At 45.0% G+C, this 18,549-nt stretch overlaps 1 protein-coding gene and 1 long non-coding RNA gene across 2 annotated transcripts in view; one reads left to right on the forward strand and one right to left on the reverse strand.

Moving 5' to 3' along the window:
• Positions 1-6,834: 6,834 nt before the first annotated feature.
• Positions 6,835-18,549, reverse strand: part of LOC117357544 — a 30,068-nt gene continuing 18,353 nt past the window's right edge. Inside the window, exon 2 of the long non-coding RNA XR_004538824.1 lies at positions 6,835-7,325. This is a non-coding gene — a long non-coding RNA (uncharacterized LOC117357544). The remainder of the gene's footprint in view (positions 7,326-18,549) is intronic.
• EHD3 (EH domain containing 3) overlaps positions 7,060-18,549 on the forward strand; it is a 101,495-nt gene continuing 90,005 nt past the window's right edge. Inside the window, exon 1 of the mRNA XM_033938305.1 lies at positions 7,060-7,321. Coding sequence (XP_033794196.1) covers positions 7,095-7,321 — 227 coding nt within the window. The 5' untranslated portion in view covers positions 7,060-7,094. The remainder of the gene's footprint in view (positions 7,322-18,549) is intronic.

Raw genomic sequence — 18,549 nt, forward strand, 5'->3', positions numbered from 1 at the left:
CGGTGGGCACAGAAACCTGGGTCGTGGGGCCGCCGTGGGTACAGATCTTGGTGGTGGTAGTAGCAAATATTCAAATGAGAACTTTGAAGGTCGAAGTGGAGAAGCAGTTGAACATGGGTCAGTCAGTCCTAAGACATAGGCGAGCGCATTCAGCAGGTGACCCTTAGCGGTGGATCACGCGGCTTATGCGTCGATGAAGAAAACAGCTAGCTGCGAGAATTAGTGACCAGGAAACGGCTTCAGAAGCAGAGCCGAGGTTGCCATGAGCAGCGGGTTGGAGCTGTTGCTCATGCCAGTGAAGAGTTAGAGCAGTGTCTCTCAAACCTTCTCAAGCCGGGACACACTAAAGGTAGTGGCTGTGGCTCGAGGCACCCGGAAGTGCGTGGAGGTCGCTGTGATGACATCATGCACATGTGTGACATCATCACGTCGACGTCCATGCATGCACAGAATCCCTCCAGACAGGCTCTGAGATGCCAGTAGGAGGTGCCAGCAGGGAAAGGGCCGGACAGAAGGAGATGTGCTGGCACCAGCAGATTGTCTATAGCAGTGTTTCTCAACTACTTCAAGCTAAGTACCCCCTAAGTCTGAGTACCCCCAACCACAGACCTTCCAAGCTCCACCCTAGACCCACCTAAGCTCTTCTCCAGATCTTGCCACCTTTACTAATTGTAAAGCAATTTTTTTCCATTCATTTTTCATATACACACAAAAGTAGATCCAGGAGAAAGTAGGGAGTTGAGAGGGGGAAGATGCCACCAGAGGAGGGGTGCGTGAGGGGGGATTTTCTGCCAGATCAATGGGGGGGATTTTTTGTTTTGTTTTTAGTTTCAGTTTCTACCAAAACCAAAAGTGACTAGCTTCAGTCAAAGATTCTTTTTCAGAAGAAACCAAACATCTGGTATTGGTCAGGCTCCAGTATAAGCCTTGCTACTCTTTTTATCCATGATAAGCTTTTTATTCAAATAAAAAAATCCTTTCTTTCCCCACTATGACACAACTCTTTCTTTCCCCACTATGACACAATTGTAATATACTGTGATTTCTTAATCTTTTGTTTTCCTACCTGGCAGCTTTAATTTGGAGTTTCTGCCAAGTGCCAATAGTTATCAAACATGCATTATAACACCAGAGAAACAGAAAGCAATTAATTTCTGCCTGAACAGTGCAAGATATAGACAGCAGATATAAATTCTCAGAAACCGACACATTTCAATCACTGAATTGAAAATAAAATCATATTCTCTACCTTTGCTGTCTGGTGATTTTATTTTTCTATCATCTTCTCGTGGTCTCTGGTTGCACTTCCTTCTGTCTGTGCTCTGTGTTTCTAGGGCCTTCTAGGGCCATTTGCTGTTTTTCTCTCCTTCACTTTCTTCCCTACATTCATCTTTGGCATTAACTTTTAACATTCAGCTTTATTCCATTCTTCTCAAAATCTACTTTTCCATGTCTTCCCTTCCCATCTATCCATGTGTACCATCTTCTCTCTATTTCTTCCAGAGGGTGTGATAGGACAGAGTATACTATTGGATTTCAAAAAGGGAATGGATGCTTTCCTGAAGGAAAAGGGGATCAAAGGGTATAGATAGAGGATTACTATACAGGTCCTGGACCTGATGGGCTGCCGCGTGAGCGGACTGCTGGGCGCGATGGACCCCTGGTCTGACCCAGCAGAAGTACTGCTTATGTGAACCATCTCCTCCCTCTCTCTCCCCTTCCCCTCCATTCCTGTTCACTATCTCCTCCCTCTCATGGTCTGACATCTCTGTCTTCCCCCTTCCCCCCTCCCCCCTCCTATGGTCTGGCATCTCTCTCCTCTCCTATGGTCTGGCATCTCTCTTCTTCCCTCCCTCTTCCCATGGTCTAACATCTTTTTCCTTCTCTTCCCTCAGTCTGGCATATCTCTCTATTCCTCTTCCCACTTTCCTGCAATCTGGCATATCTTTCTCTTCTCCTTCCTGCAGTCTGGCATCTCTCTATCCCTTCTTCATTCCCTGGTCTGGCATTTCTTTCTCCTTCCCCTTCCAGTGGTCTGACAACTCTCTCTCTCCTTCCATCACCCTTCTCCAGAATTTGACATCTCTCCCTTCTTTGAGCCATATCTCCTCCCTTCCAGTGTAACATTACTCCTTTCATCATCTCCACCACTATCATGTTCAACAATTCTCCCTCTTTCTTCCTTTCCCCATGTATACCATCTCTCTTTCCCTTCCACTCCATGCACTTATGTCCAACAATTATCTTTTTCTCTTCCCTCCCCCACTGAAAGCATCTCTTTCCCCCACTGAAAACATCTCTTTCCCTCCATTCCTAGGACCCCATCCATGCAGCATCTGTCCTTTCCAACCCCCTCCTAGCCCATGCAACATCTGTCCTTTCCTGCCTTCCCCCCCAGCCCGTGCAGAATCTGCCCTCCCTGTCTTCCCAACCGCCTACCCCCAGCCTGTGGCATGTAGCGTATGTTCTTCTTCTCCTCCCCCACCCAAGCGAGACTCTGCGGCACGACATCTCTCTTCAGCTCCTGACTCCCCTACACTTTCTCCCCGGCCGCTGTTATTTTAAATCTTCCGTCAGTCACAGCGTCGAGTTCAGCCTTCTGCCTGCCCAGGAACCCTTCATTCAGCAGCAGCCTGCCTAGGTGGGAACAGGAAGTTGCTGCTGAATGAAGACATCTGGGGCAGGCTGACGGCAGAAAGCTGATCTCGTTGATGCTGCGGCTGCCCAAAGAGTTAAAATAACAGCGACTGGGGACGAGGTGTGGAAATCTGAGCAGCAGCAGTGTCAACGAGGTCAGCCTTCTGTCTGCCCCAGAAGTCTTCATTCAGCAGCGACTTCCTGTTCCCGCCTAGGCAGGCTGCTGCTGAATGAAGGGTTCCAGGGCAGACCGAACGCAGAAGGCTGAACTCGTTGATGCTGCAGCTGCCCAAAGATTTAAAATAACAGCGACTGGGAAGGAGGTGTTGGGGAGTTGGGAGGTAAAGACAGATGTCGTGCCACAGGGTACTGCTTGCGGGTGAAAGGGGGGAGAAAGAAGGAAAGAATAACACGCCACATGCCGAAAATTTAAAATTAGAGTGGCTAAAAGAGGAGGTAGTTGGGGGAGCAGAACCTATATTATATTGTATTACTGTCATTGAAAAGAACCAATGTGGATATAGCCATTTCAATAATATGGAAGATGGGAAATTCAAAAAGGTCACAAAATATCAACTTGGCAAAAAGAAATTTTGAAAATTTAGACAAAGAAATTAATAGTGGTTCCGACTGTCACTGGAGCACTAGATACAATACCATTAAAGGGAACTTAGACTGACTAAAACTGGAACAAGTTACAACAGAGTATCTATAGACAGCAGCACAGCTGGGCACTTCATACATTATTAGGCGTTACTAATGTGACCATTCGTCCTGTTTTGAACAGTACCATCCCGTTATTAGCTCGCCTGTCCTGTTGTCCCCATGCACAGTTTTGGGACGCCAAAATGTCCTGTTTTCAGAAAAAGCAGGACAGACGAGCTAAAAATGAGCCACCGCCGCCTATCTCTCCAAGCCACCGCTGCATTAACAGATCATCTTCATGCAGCGACTGCACAAGTCTTCCCCCCGCCCCCCTCCTTCGGTCAATTTTGACATCAGAGAGGAAGTTCCGGACCAGCAAATTGCTGCCTGGCTGGCCCGGAACTTCCTATATGACGTCAGAATTGACGTGGGGGGGGAGGCTTGTGCAGTCGCTAAACGAAGATGATCTGTTAGTGCAGCTTGGAGAAATAGGTGGCAGCTTGGGGGGGGGGGCAAGAGAAAGACAGAAAGGGGAGGCGGGAGTGAGAAAGACAGAAAGAAAGGGGAGGCGGGAGCGAGAAAGACAGAAAGAAAGGGGGCAGGGAGAGAGAAAGACAGAAAGAAAGGGGGCAGGGAGAAAAAAAGAAATGAAAGAAAGGATGCACAGTCAGAAGGATGTGCAACCAGAGCCTCATGAAATCACCAGACAACAAAGGAAGGAAAAATGATTTTATTTAAGAACATAAGAAGTTGCCTCCACTGGGTCAGACCAGAGGTCCAACGTGCCCAGCGGTCCGCTCCCGCGGCGGCCCATCAGGTCCATGACCTGCGACGTGGTTTCTGACTATTCCTTTAATCTACCTCTACTTCTATCTGTACCCCTCAATCCCCTTTTCTTTTAGGAACCTATCTAGACCCTCCTTGAACCCCTGTAGCGTGCTCTGGCCTATCACAGCCTCCAGGAGCGCGTTCCATGTGTCCACCACCCTCTGAGTGACAAAGAACTTCCTAGCATTTGTTCTAAACCTGTCCTTTTTCAATTTCTCCGAGTGCCCCCTTGTACTTGTGGCTCCCCACAGCCTGAAGAATTTGTCCCTGTCTACCTTCTCTATGCCCTTCATGATTTTGAAGGTTTCTATCATGTCTCCTCTAAGGCTCCGCTTTTCCAGGGAGAATAGCCCCAGCATTTCCAATCTGTCAGCGTATGAGAAGTTTTCCATACCTTTTATCAGTTTTGTCACTCTTCTCTGGACTCCCTCAAGTACCACCAAGTCCTTTTTGAGGTACGGCGACCAGTACTGGACACAGTACTACAGATGTGGGCGCACCATTGCCCGATACAGCGGCAAAATGACTTCCTTTGTCCTGGTCGTGATACCTTTTTTGATGACACCCAACATTCTGTTCGCTTTCTTTGAGGCTGTCGCACACTGTGCTGATGCTTTCAATGTTGTGTCCACCATCACCCCCAGGTCTCTTTCAAGGTTGCTCACCCCCAGCAATGATCCCCCCATTTTATAGTTGAACATCGGGTTCTTTTTCCCTACATGCATGACTTTGCATTTCTCAGTGTTAAAACTCATTTGCCATTTTCTTGCCCAGTCTTCCAATCTCGTTAAGTCCCTTTGCAGGTCTTCACAGTCTTCCTTGGTTCTAACCCTGCTGTAGAGTTTGGTGTCGTCCGCAAATTTAATAACCTCACAGTTTGTCCCTGTCTCCAAGTCGTTAATAAATATATTGAACAGGAGCAGTCCCAGCACCGACCCCTGTGGGACTCCACTCGTGACCCATTGCCATTCTGAGTAATGGCCCTTTACTCCAACCCTTTGTTTCCTGCCTGCCAGCCAGTGTTTGATCCATCGGTGGATATCCCCTTGCACCCCGTGGTTCCACAGCTTCTTAAGCAGCCGTTCATGGGGTACCTTGTCGAAGGCTTTTTGGAAGTCAAGGTAAATGATGTCTATGGATTCCCCTTTATCCATATGGCTGTTTATTCCCTCAAAAAAGTACAGCAAGTTCGTGAGACATGACCTTCCCTTGCAGAAGCCGTGCTGGCTTGCCTTCAGCTGCCCATTGTTTTCTATGTGATCGCAGATGGTGTCCTTAATCAGTGCTTCCATCATCTTTCCCGGAACCGAGGTCAAACTCACCAGCCTGTAGTTTCCCGGGTCACCCCTTGATCCCTTCTTGAAGATGGGCATGACATTTGCTATTTTCCAGTCCTCTGGGATCTCCCCTGTTTCTAAGGAAAGGTTACATATTTGGCGAAATGTTTCTGCTATTTCGTTCCTCAGCTCTTTTAGTATTCTTGGGAGGATGCCATCCGGACCTGGTGATTTGTCGCTCTTTAGTCTGTCTATCTGACTGAGGACATCCTCCCGGCTTACCTCTAGTTTGACCAGCTTCCCATCCCGGTCTCCATGTAAGATCTCCTCAGGTTCTGGAATATTGGATGTGTCCTCTCTCCTGAAGACTGACGAGAAGAACTTGTTTAACCTGTCAGCTATCTCTGTTTCCTCCTTCACCACTCCCTTCCTGTCTCCTTCATCCAAGGGTCCCACTTCCTCCCTGGCCGGTTGTCTCCCCTTCACATACTTGAAGAATGGTTTGAAGTTTCCTGCTTTCTCTTGATTTTCAATTTAGTGATCAAAATGTGTCAGTTTTGAGAATTTATATCTGCTCTCTATATTTTGCACTATATTTAACGGGTTCCAGGAGAGGATCCGGAGGGTCCTGTCCCGTTTTGAGGAAAAAAATAAATGGTCACGTTAGGCATTACTTTCATGAACCCCACGCCCTTGGGTAGGGCTCCACTCACCAAGAAGAAAACCAACCAACATTGGCACATTGTGTGAATTCTGGGCGATAATACAGTTGTGCTAAAGAGGGAGGTTCAGAAGAAACAAAAACAAGGAATATTTTAATCGTCTAAGCAAACACATAACTGCAGTATGAAAAATATTTCTAGCTGGCGGACACACTTTAAAACTAGTTTTGGGCGGAAGTACTGTCGATGAATTGCCATTGAGTTACCTCCTGCCGCCATTAGATGGCGCAGTGCCCCATACAGACTTGACATAAAGCAGCTTTCGATCGTCAGGAGAGCTCCGCCCTTCTTCGGGAAACGTGGCTACGCCCAGTCCGGCTTCAAGCCCTGGGCTGGAGCGGGGACCGCCTGCCCACAGCCGGCCAGCTTCCGCTTCCTGACAGGGTGGCATTTAAATCCCACTGCAAAGCGTTGCAGGGGTTTCTCAGCTGGGAGTCGCCTCTGCAAACGAGGACGAAAGCATTGAGATCTACGGGCCCCAGCCATAGGCGAGGAAAGGCGCTGGAGATTTGTCATTGGTTTTTGATTAGGTAGCATTTTTATTTTGGGGGAAAAAACTGTACCAACACACTTTTTTTTAAAGATCTTGCACAATACCTACAGAACCTGAAGAAAAAAAAATTACATTTGGACCAAGGAAGATCGGTGTAAATGTAATCTTGCACTGTAGCTTTCGCGTTATGATAACAGATTTTGCAACCTAGTAGGGCATTTTTTTTAAAAGCTCTGAATTGTCTATGCAAGCTTTTCATCTGACCTCATAACTGAGCTATCATTTACAGCCCTGTAAAGTGGAACAAGCGTCTTATTGTTAGCTTGAATATTTTCTGTACGGTAAATAATTGCACACAATAGGTATTTTATAACGTTCCATAGACAAAGATCCGAGGAGCGCTTTTCCCTGAGTAATCCGCGAATAAAGAATTACAGTATTTTAGCAGATACGTTGTACAGAACATTAGGACACAGATCCTGACTCGACAAGATGTTTAGTTGGCTAGGTACTGAAGACAGGCGAAGGAAGGACCCTGAGGTGTTTCAAACTGTCAGCGATGGACTCAAGAAGCTCTACAAAACCAAATTGCTGCCCCTAGAAGAACACTATAAATTCCACGAATTTCACTCCCCATCCCTGGAAGATGCCGATTTTGACAACAAGCCGATGGTTCTTCTGGTTGGGCAGTATTCGACTGGGAAGACTACCTTTATCAGGTACCTTGTTGCTCTTTCCTCTTTACTCCATGTTTAGTCCTAGCCAGGTATGCATGAAGCATTGTACCTTAAACCCGTTAGCAGGCCGCAGACGAGGCTCTAGCCCTGGGCTCTCCCAGAGAGTAATCGCCCTCTGTTTAACCCCCCCCCCCCCCTCCCGCCCCAAATGCAAAAATGAGACACTGGCCAGGGCTGCACTGAGGTCTTTAGGTTGCAGTGAAAACTCGAGATAGTAATGACGTGTAGAGAATGAACGTGAGAGCGTGGAGACAAGGGAGAGGAAAGGAGTTATTTTCTCTAGCAGACCTTGAAAAATGTTGTCTTAAACAATCTAAATTGATGTAAAGAGATCTGTCGACCCCCTCGTACTGCTTTTCTTCATTCCCTTTCCCTCCTTCCCACACATTCCAGATGGCATGTTGATGCATTAGTATTTCACTTGCAGTTTTTGTAGTGCAAATGTGTATTCTTATTTTTGTTTTGTTTTAACGTTGCTTGAGGGTGATATATGATGTCTTAGACGTGGAAAAGGGAGATGAGATCCCGTCCACCCAGATCCAAATATGAGAAATCTTGCTTGAATAAGACTGGAGAGTTATCTGTATAGAGTGGGTGTGTCTGCTTGGACACTACCCACACTATAGGCATCTTTGCCAAAATCAGCTTGGCATGCTTCATTTAATTCCAGATAGAAGATAGTTATGTGAAAGGCTTTTTTTAAAAAAATAAAGTTTTGAAATCTAGGAATAAAGGCCACGACCATGGAATAGAAGGCCATTTGTGTCTTTACTGCATTCGTGCCATATGTTCTGCTTTTCTAGCTTGTGTTCGGGGTTTTTGTTTTTTTTTAATTCACTTTTAATTTAGATTAGTGAATGAAGATGGAGGATGTGCATATAGTATCTATTTTACTACTTAGGATTCACCCTACTCCCATCTTACGTCCCACAGATTTCACCTGTTATCTATATAAATAATATTGTTAATGGTAAGCCAGCCCTCTCTAAAGGGAGCAAGAGTTTGGGAGGGGAGATATATATTTCTGTATTCTATATGTGTATCAATAAACATGAACCAGGTGTGTGTGTGTGTGTACATAGTACTGTATATGTAAGGTTGCTAGCTACTTCCATATTTTCAGAATAGGTTACTACATTCCTGGTTTCACTCCACAGCCTGCTGAGCTTATAGTAACATAGTAAATGACAGATAAAGACCTGAATGGTTCATCTAGTCTGCCCATTAGTGATACTCATTTAAAAAATACATTATTTGATTAACTTATCTCTTATTTAATACTTCTGGGCCGTAGACTGTAAAGTTTGGTATTGTCTTAGGTTCCAAATGCTGGTATTGTCCTAGGTTCCAAATGCTGAAGTTGCCGTCCAAGCTCACTTCAGCCTATCCAACCATCCCGTTGTTTACAGGATATTACATTACATTAATGGCTTCTATTCCGCCCGTACCTTGCAGTTCTGGGCGGATTACAAAAGAAACAGCTGGACATTTCCAGGTGAATTACAAGAAGATTGGAGAATTACAATTTAGTGAATAGGATACAGAAAAGATGACTGGGCTATTCCAGTAGATTTACAATTTGGGGAGCTGTACAATTAGGGGATAGTGCAATTCCCGTAAATGAACAATTTAGGAGGCAGTTGACATGCTTGAGGTTTTGACGAGAAAGGATAGCTGGAGATGAGGAGAGGTTAGGGGGGAATTATACGGAGGGGAAGACCATGGTTAGAGTTATATCTGGATACATTTTTTTGAATAGTAGGGTTTTGATTTCTTTTCGAAAAGATTTGAAGTTGCTCGTTGTTATCAGCAGGTTGGAGATGGTATGGTCAAGTTTCGCTGCTTGCGTCACTAGTAGGTTGTTCAACATCTTCTTGCGCTGACTGCCTTTGAGTGGAGGGTAGGTAAATGGGGTCTGAGTTCTTCTTTGTCTAGTAGCTTTGTCTAGTAGAGAGGTTATGGTTCAGGCGATTGTTTAGGTAAACAGGGGCTGTGCCATTTATTGCTTTGAATAGTAGACAGTATAATTTGAATTGAATTCATGCTTGTATAGATAACCAGTGTGAGTCTAGGTAGGCAGTGGTGATGTGGTCAAATTTACTTAGCTAGTAGATCAATCTGAGTGCAGTGTTTTGGACTGTCTGTAGTTTTATCATGGTTGCAGGGAATGGTAGATAGAGGATATTGCAGTAGTCCAATAGACCTAGGACTAGGGATTGGACTATGAACCTATATTGCTCTTTGTTGAAGAATTTTCTAATTTTTCGTAAGTTGCGCATGGTTAGAAATGCTTTCTGGGTGGTCTTGTTGATTTGGACCTTCATAGTGCAGCATCTATTGTTACTCCTAGGAGTTTGAGAGCAGTTTGTATAGGGTATTTGGTGGTGTTAATTTCTAGTTCTGTGATGGAAGGGTTTTTGTCCTTTTCGAGCAATAGAAATTTTGTTTTGTCTGTGTTCAGCTTCAATTTGTGATCTGCCATCCATTTTTCCACTGCTTGTAGAGTTATTTTTCAATTTTTCTGTTGATGTGGGGTCAGGAGAATCGAAGGGTAGGAGTATGGTGATATCATCTGCGTAGCTAAATGAAGTTACATTTATGTTATCTAGGATAGAACCAAGGGAGGATAAAAAGAGGTTGAAGAGAGGTGAGCCTTGAGGAACTCCACAGGGGTTGGACCAGGGTTCTGATTTAAGATCGTTTGTCTTTACTCTATATGTTCTAGATTTAAGGAATCCTTGGAACCAGTTGTATACCCTGCCTGAGATCCCTATGGCTTCAAGTATCTGTAGAAGAATGGTGTGGTCAACCAGATCGAATGCTGCTGAGAGATCAAGTTGAATTATCAGCATCCTTCTGCCTTTGCTGAGGTGCTGTCGGGCTGTGTCTAGTAGGGTTACTAGTAGGGTCTCTGTGCTGTGATTGGATCTGAACCCCGATTGAGAGGGGTGAAGAAGATTGTGGTCTTCCAGGTAGTTAGTGAGGTATTGAGCAACTAGGCCTTCTATTAATTTGACATATATTGGTATTGAAGTAATGGGTCTATAGTTGGCCTTTGTGATCTTTCACGATTGGGGTGATTATGATTTCTCCTAAGTGCTGTGGGAATTGACCTTCTGTGAGTGTAATTGGATCCAATGCATGAGGCTAGCTCTAAATTTGGGGGTGGCATTTGTTATTAGATAAGTGGGGCAGTTGTTCAGGTCGCATGAGGCTTGGCTATATTTTTTGTAGAGTCGATTCATGTCAGTCCAGTGTACTACTGGAAAGTCAGATCAGATCCTGTCTACTACAATGGCTTCGCCTGATGAGGGGTTTGTTATTATCTCGTCGAGGTGACTGCGTGTGTTGTTGAAGGTAGTCCTGATCATTGTAATCTTGTTTTTGAAGTAGTCTGCAAGTTGGGTGGCTGTTGGTGGGTTCTTTCCTTGTACTGCTAGATAAGGTTTGGTGTCAGTGAGGTTTTTTACTAGATTGAATAGTTTTTTAGTGTCTAGAGACCCAAAGCCTACCAGTTTGGAGTAGTAAGCTTTTCTTTTTTCCTTTAAGTTTGATCTTGTATTTTTTGATGCTATTTTGGATTGATCTTGGTTATTTTTTTTCCAGTTTCTTTCCAGTTGTCTGCAGTGCCTTTTGAGTTGGAGAAGTTCAGAGTCGAACCATTTGTCAGATTGTCTGCAGATTTTATGTTTTTTGATTTTATTGGTGCTAGCTCATTCAGGATAGTTTCGCTTACAGTTCTCCATTGGGGAATGAATTCTTTGGGGTCTATGGATTCGATTGTGGTGTCTGCTTTGTCCCAGAATGTGGTTGGATTGATTTTTGGACGGGTTTTTTGGGGGTTTATGTTTATAATTGCATTGAGCCCAGTTGATGTTGAAGGTGTATTTATAATGATCTGACCAGAGGGAGGGGTGCCAGGTCCCGTTTGAGATGTGGATTTCAGGTGTGTGAGGATGTTGGGTCATATATACAGCAATATCTAGTTGGTGGCCTTTTTCATGTGTGGGTTGGGGGTTGAGAATTTGGTAGGTTAGTGCTTTGAGGTAGGTGAGTATGCTTTCCACTTAATTGGAGGTATGGTCTTCAAGGTGGAGGTTTATGTCTCCTAGGAGCAGGTTGTGGGTTGACGTTAGAGAATTCTGGAGTAAATGTTTTGTAGTGCTCCATTTTCCTGGGGCTATATAGCAGAGAATGCAGGTTATGGTGTCTTTGAGTGTGTCGCTGGAAAGTTGGCAGGCTAGAAGATCCAGATGGGGGGTAGTGTATTTGTCTAGAACTTTTAAGTTGAGGTTGTTTTTGGCTAGGATGGCCAGTCCTCCTCATTGCTTTTTTTCTCGGCAGACCAGTTCTACTTTGTATCCCTTAGGGCAGAATTCTGTTATGCAAGGGTCTGAGTCAGAGGTTAACCAGGTTTCAGCTAGGAACAGGCTAGTTGGTCCTTAACTATCCAGTCCTTAATTAGGTCTGCCTTTGGCCCAATTGATCTTATGTTCATATACGCACAGGCTATTGAGTGAGGGATAGGAGGTGCATTGTGGATGGAGGAGGCTTCTTGACTGAGGATGGATGATGTGGTCTGTTGTTCTTGGCTTAGGAGGTGGTCTTTTTCCCCAATTGGGGGGGGGGGGATGCTTTTGAAGGTGATCGTTGAGCAGTCTATCAGATTTCTGAATGGTTGGGGTTTTCTGGATGGTTGGATATGTCTGTTGGATTCAGTCAAAATTGGGATGGGGGAGATATGGTACCCGGCTGTAAAGTATGGCCAGCAACATATTAGTGGAGTTCGCATCGCTGCCCACCCCAGCCCATCCTATACCGAATTACCATATATGGGACACAGACCGTGCAGGTCTTACTTCTTTAATTTATATCCTTTGTTTTTGAATTACAGATTATGGTTCAGATGTGGCATTTCCCCCTCCTCCCCCCCCCCAAAGAAATGCAGGACTACAAATCCATGCTGGCAATAGGGAAGACCAGGACTGGATCAGCCTGTCCTGAAAATGTAGAGCCTGTTGGCAACATGCATTATTCCAGAGGGGAAGTTTTACTGTAAATTATCTCTCTGGTGACTTTACATTTAGCAGATCATGAGTCAGCAGACACCATATAAATGAGTTTGAACTGAAAACATCCTGGACTTTTGCTTCTGATGGGAATCTGTTAGCAATGGACTCTGCCAAGAATAACGGCTTCTCTGGCTAGCTTGGTTACTTTCAGCTGTCCTGGGAATTTTGCCAGAATTGGTACAAGGGCAAACCTTTAGCCTTGTACATCCCAATTAACTTTCAGGCCCCTAGCCTGCACACCCATCAAGATTTTGATAATTAAAGTCAACAGTCAAAATCACACAAATATCTTATAAAAATGCAGGTTACATTATGTGCTGATGGTTTTTTTGAGTTTGTGTAGCTTTCAGGATTTGTAGTGTTGATTCCGGCTGTTCTTAGTTACCCACAGGAAACTGTTGCTTTAGGTAACTGCCTGTCTTGCTGGCCATGGATATTGCTGCAACTCCTATTGCCTTCAGTAACTCCCTACTCTATCTCCTCTATAGAGATTAGTACCACAATAACTTAGTCTCCTGCCTTTCCTTCTCTTAGACCCCAAAATCTAAAGCTCCCTAATTTCCAGTATAAATTTCATGCAGGTAGCTGCAGGCAGGACTGTTTTCCAGGACCGACACTATTGGGATTTTTGATGTGGATTAGACACACACCCTTGTTCCGTAGTATATACCAGTGATTCCCAACCCTGTCCTGGAGGAACACCAGGCCAATCGGGTTTTCAGGCTAGCCCTAATGAATATGCATGAGAGAGATTTGCATATGATGGAAGTGATAGGCATGCAAATTTGCTTCATGCATATTCATTAGGGCTAGCCTGAAAACCCAATTGGCCTGGTGTTCCTCCAGGACAGGGTTGGGAACCACTGGTATATACGATAGTGAAAGGATATTAGGCACCAGGCCTTAGGTCAAGGGTCGGCAATCATTTTTACAGCAGAGAGTCAATTTGTCCAAAATGTTTGACCCAAGATTTATAAAGAGCCACAAGGTATAGCTTCTCTCCCTTCCAACCCCTCGCAAGTCTCTGCACCTCTCATCCCTCCCTCCCTCTCCTACCCCTCTCCCAACCCATAGCCAAGGTTCTTTCCCCTCTCCAGGCCCCAACCCTTTAATCTCTTCCCTCCCCCCCCCCCCCCGGGTCTACCAAGGTACCTGGTAGTCCAGTGGGAGTCTTTATGAGAGGAGCATGGCCTTCTTTCTCTACATGGCTGCTGTGACCTCTTGTGGCAGCTTGCAGTACAACAGGAAATGTCGTGAGCAGCTCTGAGAGGTCATAGCAGCTATTTTAGAAGGCAGCTGCCAGGAGGCAGGAGCGAGAGGGCTGCGCTCCTGCCACAAAGACCCCTGCTAGACCACCAGGTACCTCAGTAGGTCGGGGGGGGGGGAATTGTGGGGTTGGGAGGGAGATTAAAGGGTCGGGGCCTGGAGAGCCACAGCCACATGCAAGAAGAGCCGCATGTAACTTGTGAGCCACTGGTTGCCGACCCCTGCCCTAGATGAACCTTCAACCTTGCACATTCTCCCCAAATTCTTATGTTCTTGGGCCTTGTGAAATTACTTAATTTTTAAAAAATCATGATTTTCCCAACATTACTCATTCCAGAACAATCCTATCAAAACATAATTGATCATGGCATTTTAAAATATTAAAATTTTTGTTTTGTGCATGTATATACATAAGGGGGAAGAGTTTTATAAATGATGCTCAAGCGGGTACTGGAAAAGTTTGGTGCTAAATGCCATTTTATAAAGAGCTTATGCCTTTCATAGACTAGCGCTTAGCGCTGGTTTCAATGTCCTACTCTGGCCACCACTTAATCCTGCTGAAACCTGATGTACATCCTGGTGCCCAAATTGGGTGCAACATGTTATTCTATAGCACAGCATGCAATGTTTTGGCATGCCTATGCCCTCTTGAGTTGCCCGCTGTGGGATTTAGACACCTAGAATCATGGAATAGTGTGCAACCAGATGAGCATGCAGGTTCTAATTGACTTGGTTAGCAGCCAGTTATTGCTCATTAAGGGTTTGTTAGCTAATTAAGTTGTGCATATATCCTGGAAGCAGTACCCAAATCTAGAATCCAGGGGGATGAGGGCAGGTTCCAGAAGCTAGCTGTACAGTTAGTTGGAACATAAGAACATAAGAAGTTGCCTCCACTGGGTCAGACCAGAGGTCCATCGCATCCAGCGGTCCACTCCCACGGCGGCCCATCAGGTCTGTGACCTGTGAAGTGGTCCCTGACTATTCCTATAACCTATCTAAACTAAACTAAACTAAGCCTTAGGTTTATATACCGCATCTTCTCCACTGAAGTGGAGCTCGACACGGTTTACAGAGTTTAAAAAATATGGGAAGAGAGAAGAGAAAGAGTTTACAAAGCATAAAAAGAGGGGATGTAATCAGGAGAAGAGATTATTATATGCTAGAGAAAAGCCAGGTTTTCAGTTGTTTTCGGAATAGTTGGAGGGAGTCCAGGTTCCGCAGCGGGACAGTGAGGTCGTTCCAGAGGCCGGTGATTTTGGAGAGGAGGGATCTACCCAGTTTACCTGCGTGGAGGATGCCGTGTAGAGAGGGGAAGGATAATTTATGTCTGTGGGCAGATCTGGTGGTAGTTGGTGTCGGGGCGAGGAAGGATAGAGGGATTAGGGGCGGAAGGATGCCGTGAATGATCTTGAAAGCCAGGCAGGAGCATTTGAAATGAATTCTGGAAAGTACTGGGAGCCAGTGAAGATTGGTAAGTAGAGGGGAGACGTGGTCATATTTGCGTTTAGCAAAAATCAGCTTAGCCGCAGTGTTCTGGATAAGCTGGAGTCTGCGAAGACTTTTTTTCGTTAGGCTTAAGTAGATGGCGTTACAATAATTGAGTTTGGATAGGATGATGGATTGTACAAGGACGGTGAAATGCTTTTGGTGAAAATAGGATCTAACTTTCCTCAGCATAGAATAGAAATCCGTAATGTAATGTAATGTAATGTAGCATGTGGAGGCTGAAAAAACAAGATTTTGCCAGGGAATTCAGGTGATCGTTGAGGGAAAGGGAGGAGTCGATAGTGATGCCAAGGACCTTGCTTGAGAACTCAAGGTGTAGAGCAGGGCCTGTGGGTAGGGTGAAGAGGGCGGGCAGGTGAGCTAATTTTGGGCCGAGCCAGAGTAATTTTGTTTTTGATTCATTTAATTTCATCTGTACTGAGAGGGATCAAGCGTGAAGTCTCATTATGCATGATGTGATGTTCTCTACTTCTATCTGTACCCCTCGATCCCCTTATCCTTTAGGAACCTATCTAAACCTTCCTTGAACCCCTGTGGCGTACTCTGGCCTATCACAACCTTCGGAAGCGCATTCCATGTGTCCACCACCCTCTGAGTAAAGAAGAACTTCCTAGCATTTGTTCTAAACCTGTCCCCTTTCAAGTTGGAATGTGTGTTTAATAAGTTTGTCTGGCTATCGGGATATGTTGGTTTGCTTTGACTGTGGCTGCTATTTGCTGCTTCTCAGAAGCTGCTGCCTAGGTGATTGCCTAGTTTGCCTAATGGGATAACCCTGACTGTCTGGAAATGCTGTGGTGGTTCCCTCTAATAGCAGTTGTCAGGGGGGAGGGGAAGGATAGGCATGCTCTTTGTTCCTTTTCTGGAAGCAAGGTGGTTTTTTGGTGTTGTTTTTTTTTCTCTGGGAGGGAAGCTCTCAAACTTTCTCCACCCCCACCTTGAAAATTCCCTGCCAGAAAATTCCCTACCAGACCCCTTCCTGAACAACTTCATTTTCCAAAACAAAGAAGTAGATTAAAAATTTTAGGAAGTAACTTTCATCCCTGTAATAAGGGCATAAAAGCCATTAGATTCCTTGCTAACTTGAACTACAAATGTGCATACTTTTAAAACACAGAGCTTGTCCTGCATTGAAAGAGGTGTATAACTGATGTGGGTACAAAATTGGTATCCTTGACTTAAGTTTAAGGAGACAAATCTGCACATCTTCCCAGACCCAAGGAGAACAAATGGATCTTCTGACTTTTCATAGTACTAAGTAGGTTAGGATATTTGAAATAACTAGAAATGATTGAGCCAAGAGATTTAGGGCTCCTTAGGACAAATAGCAGCCCGATATTGGATTTTTCTGTATATTGACCGACATAAATGGTGGTAGGTATTTAAGCAGTATCATAGAATTGTGGAAACTTCAGAAGCCACCTAAAAAGATATTCAAAGAGCACAGAAGTTGGTGAGCCCATAATCTGCATGCATGCCTGCCAGCTCTGTCTCCTCCAGTCCATGCCTAAAGGTTTAGTCATCCTCTTAGACCTGTACATTTTATTTGGCTCCATAAAGCCCTTTTGTCAAAACAAAATTTACTTCTGCTCAGGGTAGGAGACAGCCAAGGCAGTCTTCCTTTTACACCACTGGAAAATTTTTGCCATTCCACCCTCTTTCCTTTTAAGCCCTCAAAATGGAATGGGGGAGGGGAGGGGTACAAAGGGAAGTGCCAGTAAAGAGTTAAGATAAGAAAAAGTTCTGTTTCAGAATTTTCACTCCATTTTCAAATAATCGGTACTGAAAGTACCACAGCACATCATAGCACTCAACTGTTCTAGCACTCCAATACACTAGCCCACCCCCACACATCTCCCCAACATCCAAAGTTATTTTTCCCACCCCTGCACTAACTACTGGGACCCACACATACACATGCACTCACTCTACTGCGCTCGCATACATCCAGACCCAGCGAAAAGGCACAATTGAATCAAGACAAACTGGACAAGAAGATGCATCAATATACTGCTCAGGTGGGGGAATTAGAGGGAATGATAAGACAGATATTGGTACATAGAAAGTGGGTTGGAGCTTAAGGGAAGTAAAAGGACTTTGGATTTAGTGCATGCCTTTTACCATTTGTTATAACTTTCCATCTCTTCCTCTCACCCCTTAGCTCTCCATTTCCCATATTGTCCCTTTTCAGCCTTCTGTTCTCTTCTGCCTTTCATTTACCATATTTCTTCCATCTGTACTCTCATCTCCTTGATAACCCCCCAGTCTCTCCCACGTATCTACCATTCCCAGCATCTCCTACATGCCACCCTTGTATTCCAGCATCTCTTCCCTCTTTCTTTCCCCTATCTCTGTAGCCTGATATTCCATCTCTACCCTCTGCCCTTCCCCTTGTAATCAACATCTCTCCTTCTCTGCCCATCCCTGCAATAATCCATAGTCCATCTATCTTCCCTTTCTCCTTTCTGCTCCTGGCTGGATCCAGCATCTCTCCCTCCACTCCCCCCCAATCCAGAGTCTGACATCTTTCAATGTACACTTCCTCCCACCTACAGTCCAGCATATCCTCTCTTCCCTCAACCTCCCACCACCTGTCTACTTCTTTTTTGTCTTTTGCTAAACAGTGGTAGTGATGGCACATAGGCTGCTTGTGACTGGCCGTGGAGCCCTTCCCTCTGATTTGTTCTGCCCACGTGGAAACAGGAAGTTATAGCAGAGGAGTGTGGACTCCATCAGAGGCTGGCTGCAGGTAGCCTATGTGTATTGCTTTTGCTGCTAGGCAACAGGCAAGTTTAAGGTAGACTGGGGGGACGACAATTGAGAGAGGAGGGAAGTGATTGGCATGTGAGGGCACACAAAATGCATGTTTCACATGTCTAATGTATGTGATAACCTCACAAAACAGAGATGCTATCTCCCATCCCTACCCCCTTCCCCCCCCCCCAATATTCTTGTACTGCTGCCTTTCTCCACTTGTTTCTCTGGTATCTGGTTCTTTCCATTTGTGTCTTCACCTCTGCTTGCTTGTCTCTTATTTTTCCCTCCATCTGTCATGTGTGTATGTGTATAGTGTGACCTTGGGCAAGTCACTTAAGCCTTCATAGTCTAGGCTTTACCAAAGGCAATGAGCCCATTTCTACAGGAGGACTATGTTCAGTATACATGTTACTCACCTTTTCCAAATCAAGCTCAAGATGAGCTAACAGATCTAAGATAGATTGAGAGAGAAAGATAGCCGTATTTCTGTCTGCCTGTGTCTTTCTATCTATGTTGCCTATGGATGTTTTTCACTCCAGTTGCTGTGGGTGTCTTTCTGGTGGGCAGTGTCGTGAATAATTTTTCCTTTGAAAATCTAGGCTGCCAAAATTC

Source organism: Geotrypetes seraphini, chromosome 3, assembly GCF_902459505.1.
Source record: "Geotrypetes seraphini chromosome 3, aGeoSer1.1, whole genome shotgun sequence".
NCBI classification, from domain to species: domain Eukaryota; kingdom Metazoa; phylum Chordata; class Amphibia; order Gymnophiona; family Dermophiidae; genus Geotrypetes; species Geotrypetes seraphini.